Source organism: Uloborus diversus, chromosome 10 (assembly GCF_026930045.1).
Source record: "Uloborus diversus isolate 005 chromosome 10, Udiv.v.3.1, whole genome shotgun sequence".
Lineage (NCBI taxonomy): Eukaryota > Metazoa > Arthropoda > Arachnida > Araneae > Uloboridae > Uloborus > Uloborus diversus.
The window spans coordinates 20,631,996-20,654,371 of NC_072740.1; the positions used below are offsets into that span (position 1 = coordinate 20,631,996).

General features: G+C 35.6%; 1 protein-coding gene across 1 annotated transcript in view; it reads left to right on the forward strand.

Moving 5' to 3' along the window:
- The first annotated feature begins 17,839 nt into the window (after positions 1 to 17,839).
- Positions 17,840 to 22,376, forward strand: part of LOC129231464 (myc box-dependent-interacting protein 1-like) — a 62,226-nt gene continuing 57,689 nt past the window's right edge. The window contains exons 1-2 of the mRNA XM_054865789.1: positions 17,840 to 17,969; positions 18,748 to 18,828. Of these exons, the coding sequence (XP_054721764.1) occupies positions 17,925 to 17,969; positions 18,748 to 18,828 (126 nt within the window). The 5' untranslated portion in view covers positions 17,840 to 17,924. The remainder of the gene's footprint in view (positions 17,970 to 18,747; positions 18,829 to 22,376) is intronic.

Below are 22,376 nucleotides of genomic sequence, written 5' to 3' on the forward strand. Positions count from 1 at the left end.
ATAATATATAATTAGTTAGGTATTTAAAATAATTCATCGTATAGTAATTTAAATCAGTGTTTATTTCATAATTCGGTGTTTAGTTGATTTTTGTACTTTAATTGTAAAATAAATTCCATTTCTATGTTTGGGTAGGAAATAGAATGTAAGTGTATTCAGTTATTTTTTACTTTTTAGTTCCTGGGTATTTTTTGAAGGCGTTTTTTTTTTTTAATTTAAAAGTAATTTATTTTTAAAAACAGTGGCAGAACGGGTTTGGAATCTCTAAACAAGACGCATCAGTGGTATAGGACCTTTGTAAAACAAGGGGGAGCAGGCAAGGACGCCCATATAGGGGGGGAAGTAAGAGGGCTCAAGTTCCCTCCTAAGAAATTAGAACTTCCTTACTCTTAGTACTTTTTTCTTTGCAAAAACGTAAACCTCTTCTCCAGCCATTAAGGAAAAATTTATTAAAAATGTCAAACTTTAATAACTCTAATCTGTACTGGAATCGATGTTTATGGGGAAAATATCCTGCTAAGCCATGGGGAAAATATCTGAGCCCCCCCCCCTTAAAATTTTGCGTATGGGCGCCCATGGGGGCAGATGCTCATAGTGGGAAGTGTCAGAGATCCAAGAGGCAGAAGCAATGGCTCAACTAGAAATTAATTTTAGGGCGGAGGGGCAAGGGGGGGGGGATTTTCTCATTTGATATGGACGTCAATCATTCCATCTCTCTCTCTCTCTCTTTCCCAGCAATTTTTTCAATCATATCCAATATATACATTGTATATGGAGAGAATGAGGTGATAAAAGTTCTGGTTTTGGAAAGGGGTCGGTCAGTACTCGAAGGTAGAGCACGTAGAAATAGAGGTGTCCGGAGGTTCTCCGCGGGAAACATTTTCGAAATTCTACTCCTAAAAACGAAGGTTTTGACGATCTGTGGTAATGTTAAAGAAATAAAAAGTTTGAATACCCTCCCTGGAAATTTTTCGGAATTGATGTCTTTAAAACGCGATTACTTACCATATTTGTGGCCGTTATGGAAAATGAATTGACTCAGAGATTGTATTTGATCGATTTTTCGATTTGATTTATATCTCCCTTACATCATTTCGAAATTGAAGTTCCAAAAACACAATTGTAGACAATCTTCAGTGATGTCAGGGAAAAAGGAAATACTACTAGGGCTATCCGCTGGAAACTTTTCAAAATTGAAGTCCTAGAGAGCGTTCTTCGATGACGGTACCGGAGGAGGTTCAGAGATTCCTCCCCCCTAAATTTTTCGAAATTGTAGTACTAAAAATTCAATTTTCATCGTCTTTTTGATGATATCAGAGAGATGTGTATCGGAAGTCGTTAGAAGACTTTCTTATTTTCTGTGAACTAGAGAAAGGGGAAGAAATGAAAGCGGAGGGCAGAGAATCAGTACGCCTGAAATGTGTTTAAATGAAATGTTTGATGTTTACATTCTTCAGATACATTTTATTAAAAGCGCTTAATGGAAACTATAAAACATTGTTGATACCCTTTTCTACAATAATAAGTAAAAAGTAACACTTTTAATCGTAAAAATGTATATGAAAAAGTGTTTCTCAGAATCTCACACACATTTTGTGAGGCAAAATGGCATTAAATGGCTCTTTCTACCCAAAATAATGACCCGATTTTCTTGACTTAGGTCTCATTCGAAAGTCCGCGAAAAACACCCTTCAAGTTGATTCACTTCCTTCGAATTTCAAAAAAAAAAAAACAAGTCTATATATCACCAGGAAAAGAGTTATCAAGTCGGAACTTTATCGTTTGCCAACGAGCTCAGTTTAAGTTAACGTGAATAAAATCATTTTGGATCTGTTGCCATTTTTTTCTCGACTGTGAACAAATAAAATTCTTGCTTTTGCTTTGAGGTAAAAGTTTCCCCTTTTGCATTTTTTTTTTTTTTGTACTGTCAGCATAAGATAATCAAGGATTTTAGTTGATTTAATGGAGGGTTGCGTTTAATTTATTCAGGACTTAAAGATTAACCGTTGACAAAATTTAAGAATCATTTTTTGACGGGAAATTTTACAGTATATTTTTTCTTCTATTATTTAAGCCCAGGTGTTGAACACGCGTCACTTGACATAACTTTTATTATTCTAGGTAGTCCGTGCAAAGCTGCTAGTAGATAAATAAATCAAGCAATTTCCCTCCCTTAAACTAAAGTGAGTTTGTAGTTGAATTCCAAACTGGTTTTTGCATATCCAAACACTGATACACACTTTAAACTCTTTTTTAACATTAAAGTAGCACATCTTGTAGCACTGAAACATGTATTAATATTTTCCAAAGACTTTTAAATCGCATAATTTGCCGCCTCTCAAATTAAACTGAATTTCTAGTTGAATTCCGAACTATGTTTTGCATATTCAAACACTGGTACAAACTCTAAATTATTGTTTTTTATTTATTTTTTTTAACATTAAAGTTGCGTATCTTATGGCACTGAAACAAATATTTAAAACTTTAAAAAAAAAGTTTCAATTTCGAAATTTGCCGCCCCTAAAATCGAAATATGACGCCCCGAAATTTGCCGCCCCTAGGGGTAGGTGACCACGGCGGCCGCCTAGGTCGCCTACCCCTAAAGCCGGACCTGCTCAATTGCTTAGTAATTTTATTCTTCAATCTCATGCACTAAACTTGAATATTGTCTTGAAATACGTTTCTAGGAACAAGTCAATAAATAAATAATATCATTTATAATTTAAAAAAAAATTGAATATAAATATTTTCTTAGATTGATGCACAGAAAACTAGAGTTTCAAAGCTGACAAATATGACAACTTTCGTATTCGGATCAGAATATATTATTTTAAAAAGTAACACTATAACAACAAAAAAGAAAGAGTGCATTCTTATACTTGGAAGCAGAAAAATGTACAAGAAGAAAATATTTGCAGTGTGCAAACACAGATGTGGCGTATGATTAAACAAATTGTTTAATCTGACACTTAATTTAAACTTTTGCCTTTACCTCGTTCAGGAGTTCAACTAGAAAATAAAAATGTATTATTTTTGGTATGAATGGCAGAGAAGATTGCGTCAGTTACCGTAAATTGCAATTTTATTGTGCATAGAAAATAGTGCTATCTATGGTGTTCCAAGTCCCTCATTTATTTTTCATCCTATAGATACTTTACTGATAAATAAAAATAGAAAATCCTTTGTGCCCGAATCAAAAACAAAGCTACGCTCAGAAGCAAACATGAGCACAGGTAGACAGCGGCAAATTAAAGGGAGAGGAAAAATTGGAGTTGAGAGATTATGTTTTTAAAATTTCTGGTAATTCAATCAAGTATATAAAAATGTTAAATACTTTGGTATTTCGGGGGAACGGAGGTGTACATTGTACACCAACCCTCCATAAGAGTATTTGATTAATATTCTGTGCAGTTTACATTCATTGGTGTGAAAAAATGAGTCATTGATAGCGACTCTCCGCCGAAGTGACGTCTCAAAAAAAAAATGCTTCCTTGCGGTGTAACTTACATTACCGGATCATCTAAAATCAGAACTCAAATTGACTATATTAGGAAATAAGCTTCTGTAGGCAACAACGTCAAGTTTCTTTTCATGATTTTTTTTACAGCGTTTAGAAGTTAAAACATCAGGTTTTCATCAACAAAAAAAAAATGTACACACATGCCATAAAGACCCGTTTACATAGTAGTCAACCATTCACAGCACAACACATTCACACAAAGAATGGACAAAGACAGAGGAGAGAAAGTACATCCATGCCCGAGCCGGGATTCGAGAGCGCAGGACCTCCCTTTCAGACTACTTCTGACCACCAGACAAGGTGGCCGTGCGTAGTTGTCGTTGAAACCATATACAGGGTGTCCGAAAAGTCCTTGACACATTTAAAAAATTCATAGAAAACCAACAAATTGTCGTATGAATTTGCGGTTTGCACCATAATACTTCACAGGTTCAAGAGTTTTTATGACATCGAAAAAAAAAAATGAAAAGGGGGAAAAAAGATGAAGAAAAAAGGCATTAGTTAAATTTAAAAGTTTCTTTTAAATCGTTTTCGTTGACACGGGAAAACGCAAAAAGGAATGAAAATTACTAAACGAAGAATTACAAGCATAGCATATACTGATACCCTGGCTGCGAAATGTCTTTTTTCTTCTTCTTTTTTTCCCCCTTTTCATTTTTTTTTTTTTTTTCCAATGTCATAAAAACTCTAGAACCTGTGAAGTATTATGGTGCAAACCGCAAATTCATACGACACTTTGTTGGTTTTCTATGAATTTTTTTAAATGTGTCAAGGACTTTTTTTTTTCAAATACATACATTATGGCTTAAAAGTATGACTAATCAGGAAACTGTTGAATTTCGTGCTCTAAAAGGAACATAAAATACAGTGGTACTTAATAAAAATTTACTTTCATTGAAAAATATTTTTTTTTTTTTTTTTTTTTTTTTTTTTAGCATTTAATTATTCATTTTGTTCCACTTTTCTTATTTATTTGTTTATTCATTCTGGTTTCAGACTTTGTTTGAGAATTTTTCAGAGCAATTTTCTGACATCGTTGGTTGGCAGTATGTTTAGTATCCTGTTTTCGATTCATTTTTTATTTTAGTACGTTATTTCTCATTTAGTATTGCTTTAATTCATCGCTCGTTTGTTACTAGTAACGATAACACTGGCGATTGCCAGAATTTTTCTTTTCTCGTTTTACCCGAGATTCACATATTCATACAGTGGCGAGATTTTCTCATTCCACGTTCCAGATTTCGAATTTAAAAAATGATTAGGTTTCTTTTGCTTCAACTCGTGACTAAAGCGGAGTTAGTGACCTTTTGCAACCCGGAAGTAAAATTAATACTAGTCATTCCTTCTTCATCTTCTTATTTGTGTAGGCTCAATAGAGATGAAAAAGAAGTTGTCTGACTGTTTCTTAACCTACACACATCATCTGATACTGCACAGGCCATATTTGGCAAGATTATTTCTTTTAGCTATCAGTGGCAAAAACTCTTATTCCATTTGAGAGTTTCTTCTTAAATAGCATCGGTTTCTGATATTCATAAGCAATATATTTATGTAATTCTGACACTGTAAGTTGTTATATGATTTTGATAATTGTGAACTCCATTATGTTTCTTTCTATTTTTTTTCTTGTCCGTATGCATATTTTGTTTCACATTGTGCACTGATGTTTGAAACAAGTCATTGCTTAATATAGTGTTAATGAAACTAAAAACCTCACCTAAAATTCAAGCATGCTAACGCATCTACTAGAAGTAAACCTAGTACATTTCCCTGGATATTTCAGTTGCATAACAAAAAAATTCAATAGTTTTGATACGTTTTACTATTCCTTGTCCCTTAAATTCAAGACCGAATTTTCATACTAAATTTCCAAAGAAGGAAAATATTTCACGCTAAGGAATAAACTTTCACTCTGTACTGAATTATCTAAGTTTGACCAGTGTTTAGTCAACTACTAAACATTGGTCAAGTAATATTAATAAAACATTAATTTATATAATTGAACCCTATCTATCAAAATATATTTTACGATAGCGAAGCTAAAAGACCTTGTAATAAATAACCTTGACTTCTCTTTGAAAAGTCATGTGTTTTTTCTTTCTTTCTTTTTTTTTTTTTTTTTTTTTGAAAACAAGGTTTTACTTTGATTTTACTTCCTTTAACTTAACTAAAATAGCGTATTTTGACTGCATCCAAAATTTTAATAAAGTCTTTTAAACGTCTTTCTAATGCTTCTTGATAAAATATAGCGATTCATGAAAATCTAAAAATTGCTTATTTTCTGCAAGATATGCCATACCTTCACCTACTGAGCTGCGCAAGTAATGTGAAAGTTCGTATGTCAACTGTGGCGTAACTATGGGGGGGGGGGCGTTCCGAACCGCATGTCCGAACAAAAATTGCACAGGGGGAAAAAAATCGCAAAACTTTTTTTCCTGAAAAAAAAAGAAAAAGAAAAAAAACGATTTTCCTCTGAACAATATGTTGAAAAAATCCCTTTGACCCCCCCCCCCTCCACCCCCAACAGCATCATTATAGATCGCCTAAATATTGCTTTAGGACAAAAATGTCAAAAAATACCAAAGTCTCTGAACACCATCTCATTTTCTAATGTTACCAAAAAGTGCCGACAGTCGCGTAAAAAGCTTCCACTGAGAAGCCCTTGAAACTCCCCTCTAGACCCATCATTTGGGCAATCATGGTGATCAATTGACATCCTCGTCCTTTAATTTAAAAACGTATGGTAATTAAGCAACTTGCATGTATTTTGATGCTTTTTTTTCCTATAAAATTCACTGAGTACATACTCTTTGACTCCCCCCCCCCCCTCCTGCAAAATTTTGAAATGACAGTCCTGCTCCCCTCTCCCCTAACATCATCAAACCATCCAGAATTGCGTTTTAGAGCTAACTTTGAACATTTTCAGAGGCTAATCCGCTAACCCTTTCCCCATTACATCATCTCTAAGATCATTGGAAAATGAATTTTTTGAAATTGTGTTTCAAAAATTGCTGGGGGGGCCCTAAACAAAATCATTTTCCATAACAGTTCCAAAATGTTTACAATCGTGCTTTGGAGATTTTAATTTCGAAAAATTTCCGAGGGGACAGTCCATGAAACTCTCCTTCCCCTAATGTCACCAAGGTCGTCTAGAATTGCATTTGTAGAGCTAGTTTGAGGTGAAGTTTTCAGAGAACTCCGAACACCCTAACATCGTTGAAGATCTCCTAAAATGCGCTTTTGGAACTCTATTTCGAAAAATTGCTGGAAAGAAACCCTGGACACTATTCTTTTCCAAAACGTTACCAAAAATGACCAACTATTGAGTTTTTAAAGCCTTCAATTTTTGGATCATTTCTGAGAGGAGGACCCTCGAACTTCCCCTCCTACTAATATCTGCGAGATCGTCTATTACTACTGCGTGTTTAGAGCTATAGTTTCGGAAAAAATCCAGGGGAAAACCCACGGCGCCCCGCCCCCCTTTTTTTGAGAGCATTATTTCATAATGCTAATTCCTGTGTTTCTTTGTGTAGAACTGTAGATATGTCGATAATCCGGATAAAGAAGTTTTTCTGGTTATGGAGGCATTAAAAAAAATAGATTTTAATCTTTTTAGAAAATTGCTGGAAACATCGCAGATAAGTATGCAATACAAAACTCAAACTAGCTCTGATAGAAATAAAAGAGACCGCCTAATAATATTTAAATAGACCCAAAAATACACGACACAAGTTCCAACTGCCCAAAAAAGGCGTGAAATACAGAATTTCTGATATACAAATTTTCCATATTGTTGAGTATGTGAAAGTTCTAAGTAAAGTAAAAGCATTCTATATAATAAGGTTACAAAAATCTAAAAAGCAAAATGTTTTCGTAATTATTTTGAAATAAAAGCAAAAGTTAACAAAATCGCAATCGCGAAAATGGCCCTTTAAGATAATCGCAGTTACAGCAAACCATTCTCATGTGCGATCACAAATTATGTGAATGCCCGATCCAAAATTCGTTCAAAACATTTTGTTTTCATGCTCTTCAAAATATTTATTCGCATCTTTTCTTTTTTTGATTTGAAAAGAAATTTTTAAAATCATGTTCGGTTTTCCGAGATTTCCGGACAACAGAAGTCTGGATTTTCCAAAAATATGTATATACATATATCTACGTGTGTGAAAAGGGGGATTCCAAATCCACCCCCCTGCCCCGTTTTCTACTTCGCGATGACCCAGGATATAACCCCCCCCCCCCCCCCTTCCCCGAAACCATCGTTCAGTTACGCCACTGTATGTCCATCATGTGCTAATAAATATATGGGCATAAAACTTCACTATAAGAATTTTTTTCTTTTTTTCTTTTTCTTTTTTAAGGCTGATGTACACTACGAATACCAACAAAGAGCGCGTAAGGAGGAAAATTTTACCTCTAAGGAGATTTTGCTATAGGCTTCTCCAATGAGACAATCTATCGAAGTGTTCAAAAAAATAAGCATAAATGAAATAAAAATTAATACTTGTTAGTTAAATGAAAATAACTTAGTTCAGACTTACTTAATTTAAAATTTTATTTATAATGGACAGATATGCTCAAGGGCTACCTGAACTTGAATTTCTTGGGAGGTCTACAACTTTCAATGTGCCGAATAAAAATCCGAATTTTACCGAGTAATAAAATATGAGTATGCACGCATAGATAAGTCTAATTAGAAGAACCATTAAGCATCATCTTTTTTTATTATTTTTTTTAATGCAATTTTGGAACTTTAGTTTCGAAAAATTTCCGGAGGAAAGTCACGGAACCCATTTCTTCTACTAGCACTACCTGAGATGTCTGTAATCGCGTCATTAAAACTTAAATTTTACAAAACATTCGGGGGAAGGCCTTAAAACTCATCTTCTTAACATCGCCAAAGATCGTCTGAAATTGCCTTTTGGAAACTTCAATTCCGAAAAGTTTCCAAGAACGAGATTCGAATCAGATTTCGTTAACGTCGTCAAAGATGACCTACACTTGCGTTTTGCAGATGAAGGTCCATCAAGGGAGGGGCGTTCGCCCCCATCGCCCCTCCCTTGTATCCGTTCTTACGTCCAATTTCTTCCGGCGTCCCGGATGTTTTTCAAAAACGTGGATAAAATAGCAACCCTAGTACCAACGCATTCTTGCGCACTACAAAAGAGAGAGAGAAAGAAATTGCACATACGATATGAAAGACACATCGCACAATTTTATTGATTTCATAAATAAAATCAGTGCAGAAATCTTTCCATTCATGTCAGATATGGTCAAGGGCAAATGTTCATTGTGAAAAAGACCGTGGTAATTCATTCAGGACTAAAAGAAACTCAAGTATGAAACTAAACTTTTTCTTCTAGGAATAAAGCTGTGGTGGACTTTTGTGAATGTGCCAAATTTTTTAGTTGATTACAACTAATATGCACCTTCACCAGACAATAGGAAAATTAATTTGATATAAAGTCTGCAAATGTTTTTGTGACACATTATTTCACAACCAAATTCACAACAGTAAAAATGCGATACGCTGAAACTACCGTTTCAAATTAATGGAACAAAAAACACACTTTTAAATAAATCGTTTAAAAAATTACTGACAGTAAAAATAATGATGTTTTCGTTCCACTGATGTCTCCATTAGCATGTTTAATATGCCATAGGAAGACACTTTAAACTGATATTTTACTGTTCTGCCCCCCCCCCCCCTCCCTACAATTTAAAGAGCGTTTCAGTTGTTCAGAAAAATTCAGTAATTTTATCGGCATTAACATCGAAGTACGTTAGTTGAAAATAAGAAAAATGCTTAAGTTTAAAAGATAAATAGGGGAAAGAATGGCTGTGACGTTCAATTAGTGAAAACTTCTTTAGGCGTCTTAGCATTTTTGAGCTGAGGAAAAACTATTCATTTCGCGGCACCATCACCTCGCCGACATTTGGAATACAGCGCATGCGCGGCTTTTCTCAGTTCCTTTACTGCGTTGCTTTCGTTGGGAACTGCGAACCTCGGTACCGCTGTCAGACCCGCGTGAGTCTCATAATCTGATTATTGAGTAAGTAATCTCAAGGAGCTTGAATTGGATCCTCACCCGTTGAGTTGGTCAACGCATTTCATCCCCCCCCCTCCAGAAAAAAAAACATTTTTACGTTTATATAATATTTTTAAAGGGAAAACATCTTTAGACGCTTTGGGTATTATTTGAGTTGGGTAAAACAATGATGTTTTTGATATTGGTGATATACGTGTTTGTCCTTGCCACTCTGCAAATGAACAGCTAATTGTAATTGTTGCTGTTTATATTTCACCGACTTAGTCTATAAACGCAATACAAGAATTTTTGAATAAAAATTTGTTTATTTTTTCTAAAGACGCTTCTGCATTACTTCAAAATAAAATTGGGAAGAGCTTTGATGATTTGCCAATGATTTTGAGTTTGGAATTCAACATCAACTTTGCAGATGATAAAAATCTACCATTAATTGAATTTTTAAATAGATACTTTAATTTAGCGATGTTCAATGATCGCAATCTTAGCACAACGAGATATAAAACTACAATTGATGCAGTCTTTATAAGATATTTAAATAGAATCGAATCAAAATTGTTTCTTGCCTAATTTAGAACTTAAATAGTATCAGTTTTGGAATAGAATGATAAAAATGATAATGATCAGGTTGGGTAAAAATATCATGATTTTTTGAAAAAAAAATTTAAAAATTTTTTGATTTAAATCAGATTTTTATTACAGTAGACCCTTGTTTTACGTAGGTTTATTTTACTTGGTTTCGATTATACGTGGTTTAAGATTTGACACCTTTATTTTATTTTACGCTGATTAGTTTCGATTTTACGCGGATGCGGCAATGTAAACAGAATACATTTTCTTCCTCTCTTTCAAAATCCAGACTCCTAAAGATTGCAGATTACACGTAATAAACTGCATTTTGGCGTGCTAATAACCGAACTTGGGCCCCTGGAGACATTTAATGCGATTGGTTCCAGAGCTCTTTTCAGAAGTAAAGTTATTAAATTCACATAGTACGGAACTCACTGGAAGAAGAGCTTTTAGGAATGACAAAGGAGGCCAAAACCAACGAGGATACCGACTTCGGTGACACACAACCAAAAACGTTCACATTGAAAATTTTGAGCCATTCCTAGACAATAGAAATAATATTTCTGATTTGTTAGTGAAGGAAGATTCTATCATGGAAATGACGCAAGTGATCATGGATACGTTAATGCTCTACAAAGAATTACAAAGAAAATTTCTTAATGACAGCCAAAAGACTATTATAGCCAGCTCTTCTTCATAAACAGAACAAGAAATTAGTTTATGTTTTCTTTATGCATGTTCTACGCAACAAATGACGTTTTATTCGGATTATTTTATGAAACCATTTTTAAATCCGTGTAACTTGATTTCATTACGGCGAGTTGGGGCTAGTAGGCGAACTTTTTTCGGGTAAGTGTGCGAATTCGCATATTTGCCCCAAGAATCAAAACATTAAACAATTGAAATTTAAATTCTGTAAATTGTCAATTTAATGAAATAATTGCATTAGTTGCACTATTCTTAAGCTTATCATTTCTTATAGACATGCTTATGCAATTGCCAACATACATGCTTTTCTTCCCGGAAATGAGAAAATACAAGAGAAGAACCAATAACAAGAAAACCTCACCAGATGTATGTATGGTGCATCCCCTAGTGGGTAGATGACAGCTGAAATGTGCCCAGATTTCTTAAAGGATTTTGCACTAGATGTTCAAAGAAAAACGTCTGATTCTCTTACTAGACATTTACGACTCCCATGATAATAGAAGGACTTGATTTTTTGTAAGGAAACTACTACACTACTTTAAACATATTATAAACACTACTCTCTTTCCCACCACATTGTAGCCATAAGTTTCTGTCTCTTGGTAAGAGTCTACATGACCCATTGAAAAAGTATGTTAATTCCGCTTGTGGTTCTTGGATGGTGAATAATCCAGGAAAGCCAATGACGATTTACGACGTACCAACGGTGGTAGCAGTTGCTTTTCCACAAGAATCAAGGCCCATAAATATTATGAATGGTTTCAAAAGAACTTGGGTGTTTCCCAGCAAATCAAAAAATTTTCAGGACTTGTAACTTCATGCCAAGTTATAACACTAATTGACCAGACTCCCAATCTCCTGGATCTATTAGTGAATCTGTTTGTCCCAGCGGGCAACCACGTTGGAAGAAAATAATAAAACTGGATGTACCTGTACTGCAGGAGATTCAGTTTCAACTTCATTCAATAATTCAGATTTAGAGTTTCTTACTGAAGATAGCGCTATGCCTCAGCTAAACCCTGAATTCATCTCTGAGTATTACTTCAGATCATATACGACCTAATTCTAAATCTGGAGAGGGTCAGATCAAAAATGGATGGAAGTGAAAGAGGTATACAGCATTACTCTTTAACACTCCTGTCAAAAATTCTCTTCAGGAAGAAAGAATCTTAGCAGAAAAACGAAAATCATCACAAAAAGTTCCCAAAACATACAAGAAATCTCTGAATCCAAGAAAAAAGGAATGCAAACCCAAAAGAAACATAAAAAAGAAGAACGGAGGCAAATAAAATAGTTCATTTCAAATAATGTTTGCATTTTTCAGCATTTACTTCTAAAATCAGTTAAACATTTTCTATGGTCTAACATACCTAATTTTAAAGCAATTATAATACTGATTTCGCTTTATTTCATTCATTGGTAAGTTTTATTTCCTTATATAAAGCATCATTGAGGTTTTATGTGAAATTTTCTGTGCCTATTATGAGTTTTTCTCAATTCGTTAACTTACCCCATACAGCTCGCCAACTTACCCCGTGACAGGGCAAGTGTGCGAACTCTGCAAAGGTTCACAAAAAAATATGTAAAAAATAGACGAAGCATAGTACTGTGAAAACAAAAATACAGTTTTATTGCTAATACCATACAGATTATCCCAACAATGAAATAAAAATTTTCAACTTTATTTACAACCTTTAAAAAATTAAGTTTAAAAAGTTCACCAACTATCCCCGGTCTCCCCCTACACATTAAACTTATTATACTCCTGTTTGTGAAAATTGCAACACCACGAAGAACTTACGCGAGTGAGCTGAAAATTGCAGGAAATGTAAAGTAGGGCCTGATATGAAAATGACCGGTATCGCATGCGTATGCTGAGCAGCACCATCTGAACGGCGGATCGAACCGAATATAAATAGACGGCTGTAGTGAGGCTTGTATGATTATCGGTGGTTATATGCTAGAGTAAACGTTAACTGAATCTTTACTATGCCTCTTCGACGAAAGAAAGCGAAATTTCAGAAAATTTCGGAGTTTGAACGGAGCAGAATCGTCGGACTTTGTGAAGCTGGGTTATCTTATCGTGCAGTAGCCGCTCGTGTGCAGCGTAACAGCAGCACAATCATGCGTGTTTGTAAGCAGTGGACGGACGAGGGTCGGACAGCTCGGAAATCCGGGAGTGGACCCTGAAATGTGACGTCAGCTTGCGATGACAGACATCTGGTGCGTATGGCGCTGACGGACCGCACAGCTTCTTCTAGACGATTGGCAGCACAGTGGTCAACAGCTATAGGTGTTTCATTGTGTGTTTCATCAATTCGGAGACGTCTGCTGCAGCGTGGGCTCTGCCAAGGATTACTTTATACAGGATTCCTCTCACGCAAAACCATCGCCGCCTGCGGCTACAATGAGCCATTGTGCATAGAAGCTGGCGTGCTGATTGGCAGCAGGTCGTATTTTCTGACGAATCCCGCTTCAATTTGTGGCACCATGATGGCGTGTGTCAGTGATGCGTGTCAGGCGCTATGCCGATGAACAGCACATTCCGGAGTGCATTATCGAACGCCACAGTAGACGAACACCCGGAGTTATGGTCTGGGGTGCCATTGGGCGATCAGAATTGCTACGAATTGTGGGCAATTTGAACAGTACCCGATACATAAACGAAGTTTTACAGCCCCAAGCTATTCCTTTCCTGCAAGGATTGCCAGGGGCTGTATTCCAGCAGGATAATGCCCGTCCACATGTCGCCAGGACTGTCAAATCCTACCTTGATTCGCAGCAGGTGCAGCTTCTTCCTTGGCCTGCATATTCCCCGGATATGTCACCGATTGAACATGTGTGGGATTTCGTTGGCCAGCGTCTCGCTCGTGATCCTCGTCCTGTTGCTTCGATAGACGAACTTTGGTTGCGCAAACAAACAATATGGAATACTCTTCCGCAGGCAGATATTCAAACTTTGTTTCACTCCATGCCGAGTCGTGTAGCAGCTCTTATTGCGGCGCGTGGTGGTCACACAAAGTACTTATTTCTATCTCTTTTTATTGTTTGTTTGGTTTGAAAATGTGATCATTTATTTTTACCATTACCACTCAACTGTGTATTCAGTTTCATTCAACTATGATGCTTCCTTCATGGTGTTGCAGCTTTCACAAACAGGAGTGTACAATTAGTCATCACTAGAATGAAGTATTTTTTTTTATCTACGGAACCTGACCCCCTATTTTAACACTACTATTAGGTCTCAGTTTACGCGGTTTCGATTTATGCGCCATTTTCGTAGAACGTAACCACCGCATAAAACGAGGGTCTACTGTACTTAAATAGGATTTTTTTATTTTTTAAAAAGGCTTTAGAAATTTTCGTAATTGATTAATTAATTCTTTTAAATATAACTAAACTTAAAATCGATGTTAAAAATTTAGAAAAAATTAAATTTCAAATAATGCGTCACCAAAACGTTTTCATATCATCATGCAAAACCAGTTTAATGCAGCTGCATATATGATTCAAATCAAACTTAAAATAGATTGCATAATTGTAAATATAAATGAATATAAACTGAGCAAACAAATCGATATTTGGCTTTAGCCAAATGTCTTTTCATTCTTCGTCTTATTTTTATTGTTATTTATTTATTTATTTATTTATTTCGAAATAAACTCCGAATTATCTGGTATGCCTCAAAATTCGAATTTCCCGGCCAATCTCACGACATGTCGGCTCTTTTCGGCATGTTGGCTAAAGGTAATATAGTTAATTGATTACGTGGAAAGTTCAGTATGTGTATTGTTTATTATTTTTATTGCGCGGAAAACTGAATAACACAAACTAAGAAGTTATTTTCAAATATTTTCTATGAATGCATCAATATTTACTCTATATACAAACTGAAATAAACCATACCAAAATGTATATAATTGATGCCCGGATTGCTCTTAAACGTAAAAACTAGACTGTAGCTCATATTTTGAATTTGTAAATTTAAAATTTTAGTTTTTTGAAACTACAATTAATTTCAAATAAAAATTAAACACATACCACACACACGCACGCATGCGCGTGCACACAAACACACTAAATTTATTTTGTAGTTTTAAGTTTTCACTTCTGTCTGCAGTCCCATGAATGCAAGGCCGTGGTGACCTGATCGGTAAGGCATCGGACTGACGACAGGAGGGTCCCGGGTTCGATCCTCGCTGGTCGTAGATCCACCGTATTCATCAATGGGGACTGGAGGACGTTAAATGTGGATGTGCTCGTGAACACAAAGTCCTCCAAGGGAAGCGATACCTCTGGGGTTCTGGACCAGGGCTTGCTCGGGTACTGGTCTGGCCCAAAAAAGATGTCTTCAGGGTTCCATCCAGCTGCTTAAGCTACAAATAGTGGCAAGTACGCGGGACTCTGGAGTGAAAAGTCCCATGACTGCCTTTTTTTTTTGTAAACTTGAGTTATTGGAATATTATTTGTAAATGCCCTTTTTGATTAAGTAGGAGGGGTTTATTTAGTTGTATTTGACTATTTTTTTTTAGGGTAAGCAGTAAACAGAATAATATGATCGTTTTGCTGTGTTGGATTCACTTCACGTAAAGCAGGAAGCCGCCATAGTGGCAAATATGATGTTCCTATTTTCGTCTCTTATCAAGATTGGAGTAAAAGACGTTGCTGCAGAGTATCCTGTATGGCAAAAATATTTTTGTGAAGACAAACCATGGAGAAATTTAATTACGTTGTCAATGCTCTTCGTGGCAAACACAAAATGTACTCCGGGGGGGAAAAAAGATCATTTGTGACGCTTTTGGAGGCATGAAAAATCTATCTTATATTTGTTAATTAAATATTTTGTAAAAAAAATGACAGATTTTGATGTTTTTCTTTAATACATTTCTTAATCCGTATTTATTATTATTACTTGCTGTTTTAGAAGGTGTGGTGTATTGGGGGGGGGGGTGAATATGATAACAACTTTCAGTTCTAGTAAAAGTGCATTTTTTAAAAACTTGGAAAGCAAATTGTGTTTCATGTATTTGAGCAAAGAAACACCATGCGTAGGAATAGTTGGGGGTGTTATGGTTTCGTTTTTTTTTGTTTTTTTTTTTCTATTCACCTGACGTCACTGCCGGTATAAAAACGGTATTACACGGCATGTGGGTACTTTAGCAGGCGAAAACTAGATTCTGCTGCGTGTGTTACCACATGCATTTTTGGAGCTTATAAATTCTTCTTTTTATTTAAAAATGAGCTCTTTCGAATATTTTTAACTTAGAAATGCTGTAAAAGAATGTTGATGTACATTTAGTACGAAATACTCCCTTTCGTATTTTGTAATCGTATCTTCCTGATTTTTAGCGTCTTCAGAAATAAGATGAAAACTCATTCTTTTTTTATTTATTCCTTTTCTCAGCACTTTTCAATGCAGTCATAAGTATGTTTTAGCCCTACGCGTGTTCACGATGAAGATAAAGTCCAGTGATTATTAAATAAAATGAATTTTTATAGCACTAACACTGAATATTGGATGAAAATTCCAATCTGCTTCTTTATTTCTAAACTTTTCTGTGGTATATTCATTTATTTACAATTTTATGGACTATAGGAATATGGACTAATAGGATAGTATAGTCTATATATATAGCTATAGGTTTCCTGCACTTCTTTTGTTCAATATTGAGCACTGGTTCAAGGCTTAGGGAAGTTGTTCATTACATTAGCTAGCCCTATGACAGTGGCACTATTCAGATTCATCATTGAATACGAAGTTGGAAATGGAAACTGGTCGAAAAACTGATTTCGGTCCGGGGGCCACAATTTACTCTTTGCTGCCAGAAATTTTATTTATTTACTAGCAGTACCCGCACGACGATGCCCGCGCTAAGAAATTAAAGGAAATCCATTGAATTAATTAAATCCATCCCCCCCTCCCCCTTCTGATGTGAAATGATCATTTTTCTTCAACTAAAATGCGTGCGCACCTTTTCAAAACACATATTAAAGTCTCTTTAGAATTTAAAACCATTCGCCAAAACACATAAAAAGATTAATAATAGCTTTAAAACTCAAAATAATCCTTCAACAGTATAGTTCATAGCTTAACGCGTCAAGCAACCGCGCTACCGTAACCCTGACCTTTAGCGAGTGAAGCGGGGTTTTTTTCTGCAATTTGAAATGTTTCGCCAAATACACAATACTATAGTAAAAACGTTATAAACGTTGAAGAAATAAGGAAGACAAAACAAAATAGAAAAATCCTACAAAATCAAATTATGTACTTGAATATCGAAAAAAAAAGCATTCAAAAATCAGTTTGCTGACCACAACTGCGGAGCATGGGCATAGTTCCTCGCAGAAATCGACACTTGGCCAGCGCCCGCTCGATGAGTTAACTTACCCCGCCGTTTGTTAGGATTTCATAGAACTAAACTTACCCAGCCATCTATTAGGAATTCATAGAACGAAACAAGCATTTAATTTGCATTTACAAATATTTCGGTCCATCTGGTTTTTTAAAAAAAATAGCCTATAGCATTCGTCAATAAATGGACTATTCAACTCAAAAGAATTTTTTAATTCGAACCAGTAGTTCCTGAGATTAGCGCGTTCAAACAAATAAACAAACAAACTCTTCAGCTTTATAATATTAGTATAGATTTATTTATACAGGAGTTAATATAAACAGCGTCATTCTTCACATACATTGAGAACTGCGTACCGGAGATCATTTTCGCTATTCGATTAAGTGTGATGGAGGAAGGCGTCAGCATTAAAGAATGTTCAATGCATTCTGCCAATGTTGAGTTCATATTTAAATGTTATCTAAGTAACCGGAATATTTTATACAAAAGATACAAATCTATTTTGTTTCTCAACCTTTATTATAGTACATACAAATTTGCCTGAAAAAAGTACATTTAAAGCGCATGTTTAAAACTCTATTTGGCAACACAATGACTTTGAAAAAATTAGCTAAGCACATCTGGCATCGTGATACATTGAAGTAAATTTTCTAAAAGTGTCGTGTTTCGTGCATGTGTTGTTGGTCTTGTTATGTTCATTTAGTTATATTTTAAAATTTTATTATGGCTAAAGTTCTTCAAAAACATGCCGGTCGTGCTAAAGAGCGAGTGAGTTTGTGAAGCAGCTTTGTTTGATACCGCATGACTTCATTTAAGTGTATTGCGGTTTTGTTTTTCGAACTGTCAAATACCACACACGCCTTTTATGATAGCGTCCCTTTAATTAATGCTGTTGAATCAATCGATTTGTTTTTCTTCATTTTAAAAATTAATGTGTATTTCAAGAATATTGGAATCGAATTTGAATTGATCTCAATTTTGGTTCTTAAATATTTATTGAATGATACACAGTTCAGGTGTACTTAATCATGAGTAATTTAATTGTTAGAATGAAATCTAGATTTTGACTAAATTTCGCAGTAGAAGTTTTGGATTAATGGTTCGGCATGCTGCAAAGGGTAGATCAAGGCTGTGATAAAAATTAATTTATTGTAAGATGATCGAAAGCCTTTTTAAAACTATCTTCGATGATGCGATTAAATAACCTAATAAAAAAATCAAAATGTATGGTTTATTATATGGAGATGTGGGGGACTTATAATTTATTTCCATTGCTAACAAAATTTCATTATTTAATATCAACTCATTGCTGTGTAATATTTCATTTTTTAATTAAGGTCTCATTTAGGGGTATCAAAAGTGGCAACTCCCCCAACTGTGTTATATCTCAATTTCTTAAAATCAAGATAGATTGTATGATTTTAGCTAATGCTTTTAAACAATTTTTTAGTGGATTTTTATTTTTAATAAAGCTAGCGATTAAGTTCTAGTTTCAGCTAACCCATATTTTAATGACACATTAAAGTAATAAAAATGATCATTTCAGATTTTGCAAAATTTGGGTAAAGCAGATCGAACCACTGATGAAGATTTTGATTTATGTGTCAAGAACTTTAATAAACAGCAAGTATGTAGTTTTTTCCTAATGCATGTTTTTTATTTAAAAATCTGTTCATTGATTTATTAATTATTGATCACTTAGTTAATTGAAATTTTCAGTTAAGCTCTTATTGCATAAAAGGTGTTTTGTATTATTTTTATGTATGCAGTGATATCCCGTGACAACGAATTCCAATGTAATAAAAAATCTGTTTCTCTGAAGAAATTTGAGCGGGATAGAGGTTTGGTTGTAGCTTACGGGGATTGCGGTTTATTGTAACAAAGTATTGCTGCTCATGGAGGTCAGGATCCTATGACTGTCTTCTGAGTATGGAATTGATGGGCTTAGGAGAGTTGTACAGAACACCATACTGGATCTTAGAAGCACAGTCACTAACTGATAAGATAGACATCTTGTCGGCATGGCCTTAGTGAACCGCACACTGACTTCAAGAGCCCCATGTTGAGAAATGGAGTTATTTGCAAGACAAATGACCTTGTTGTTTGACTGTTCGTACAAATAAGTTTGCTCAAACAGTTAGACAATACATGAAATGCATACAATGTTTGTAGCAGTATGGACTGTCAGCTTCAATGTCTATGGCTTTGGCTACCTTTGATGCTACATAACAGACTGGAATGTCGTCAGTGTTATATTCATACTCCTGGATGCAGGAATGGCATATAAAGTCATGTTTTTAATAAATTTCGATTGTTAGCAGCACCATGATGTTGCATCACTGTTTGACTATATCTTGGGGAACACACGTTGCCATTGTGCATTTGACATCCTTATGCTGGTCCATCCCCTAGATGATTCTTCAAAGATTTTTTTCAAAGCCACAATGAAGTCTGAAAGTGTTACTCATTGCCTAATGCTGAGAAATAAATCAAGTGAAGTAATTTTTTTATATATACCTATATTTTTTTAAGCAAATCATAATTCTTCAGTGTGTTCTTAATATCTTCTGCTTTTGAGCACTTTTTGTAAAACATAAGTTTTATTTTTCGCAGTGGTTGCAGCACCGACCATCGGAGCTGGATTTGCCATCCGACCTAGAAACTAGCGCATGCGCAAATCTGACACTTTCAACGGATTGTGTTGGGGAGAATTTCTAATCTAATAGTATCTCCCCAATGTTTATTTGATACTAGCAGAGTGAGTTCGGAAATAAGACTTAACAAACTATTTCTAACTTTCATGAAGTTTATTTAAACAATAATGTAAGTAGTTAAAACACGCTGTAAATGATAAAAATAAATACTAACAACATAATCTCTCCACATGCTACTTTTGCATGAGATGACTAACACTGCAACGCAAACTGCATGACTATTGACTAAAAACTTTGATGAAGTAGACCCATTGAGAAATCAGCTAATTCCAGCTCATCATTTCTAATAAAGGGCGAACGGCACGAACAAGCAAGTTCGCATACCGATCGAGCGACCGCCTGCAACGACGAGAGAGCGAACTAAAGCCGCGAGCAGTTTAAATATCCCCCCGGGTCATTAGCATATCCGAGTCACGTGAACGGACACATCACTGCTATCGTTAAGCACACGTGCCATCAGATTTCTTCTAGAAGCATCTATGACGTCATCCACAACGGAGTTCCCGCCAAAGGTGAACGAAAGTGAAACAAACATTCGGTCGATTCGACCAATGTGAATGAGTGCTGATAAGATTCTTTTACCCCAGTCATGCAGAATGATTGGTAATACTTTATAAGTAAGGAAAAACATTATTTTACTCTTGGTGTTGTGAGGTGATGAGATAGGATTATTTACTGTTGTTATTAACAGACATTTATGCCTAACAGATTGACACGCCTCCTTCGCTTCGCGCGGCGTGGCAGTTCCTGTTGGCATAAATTTAGGTTAAGGTTAAAATCCAAAAGTTAAGATATTTAAACTAAGCCAACATTAACTGGCCGTGTAATGTCAAGTTGGAGACAAGCAAAAAACATGTTTCAGAAAAATACATTTATTAAATATGACGAGAATAACATCCCCATAAAATACACCCCCAAAATATCATAACAAAAGTGGTTCCAGAAAATAAAGAAAAATGTCAACAAAATGTCGATGCAATCGCTTGCCACTCCGAAGGATCAGCTTGAAGACTCACAAAAGGTCCGCCGAATCACACTTCAGGAATGTCCATACTGAACAGGCAACATTACACAATTCGTAGATCGGTGAGCATCACAGGTAGACACGTGGAACACACTTCCCCGACATTTTAATTGGCCGGACACAACACAACTGGTTCTTCACCTGGACTCACTAATTCCAGGACTTGGAAGATTAAATATCACATACCAAAAAACCCCCGCTAGCATCGCGGGGAAAAACCCCCCCACACGTGAGCCGGACTAGGCTTCACGATCAAACGCAACAACTGGGGATCGTTGAGAGAAGAGAGGACGAGAGACTGATCGCTGCCACTCGCCACAATATATATATTTTATCAACCAATGAGATTCCATGCCTCGATGACATCACCACACTAACTTCTACTTCGACCATCACTCATTTGCATATTCCACTGCCGCGAATATTCGTACTCCTCTCCATAGCACGTGCGGTCAACGAGTGGAATTAATTCGAGTCGATCAGGTGACAACTCAACTTTTCTGAATCGACACATCGAGACATGCAATCTCCGATGGTTTCAGTAAACAGTCGCCATTAATTATGGCGTGGGGGAATCGTCGATTGAAGTGTTAGCACCAACTAGTTGACAGGTTCTACTTTTACCAGACTGGGCTTAAAGTAGGTACACTTAACTTTAAATTATTTTCTTTAAATTATCGGCTGTGGACCGAGAATAAAAACTAAATAAAATAATATTTTATGCTAACAGTTCCTACCACTTCGCCACTTCCAACCATCGTGCGTGCTTGGTAAAAATGGCTACCATCATGGAACGCGGTGCGAGTTTCAAATCGTACATTGAATTCGAAAACTGTTTAAAAGAGTTCAAAATGAAAAGTTATTCGGATTTTTTCATCACTGATTGCAGAAGTTTGGAAGCAGCTAGAAAGCGCTATCCAAATCGTGTTGCTAATGCTTGTCCCGACCTAAAATACCAACTTCCGACCTCCCTAGAATTTCGCGCTCGAGGGCATGAGTCCGAGTTCGGAAAAGAATTACTGCTGTATTATACGACCGGAGGTGACGTCGGTTAGTCGCCGTAAATCTATCTAAATTCTTATTAAATTATCGCTAAACATACAGGGGTCGAAGTAGTCCTATATATCCTGTATTTCCTATATTTTCAAAAAAAAGCCTCAAAATCGTCCTATATTTCCTATATTTTTCAAAAATGTCTTATATTTCCTATATTCCTGTTTTATACCATATATATCTTTTAAAAAGAACTGTAAATAAACTTTCTGACATCGGATTTTTCGCTGAAAGTACGTGCCCCAACGAATTTCAAATTAAAAAACTCAAATGACTAAATTCTGCAACAGGCATCTTCTCTCATTAGCTACAGCAATGTGACGTCACTCTATAGTGGGTGGAGTTTCGAGAACTATTGCTGGTTTTATATAGTATGGTATAGTT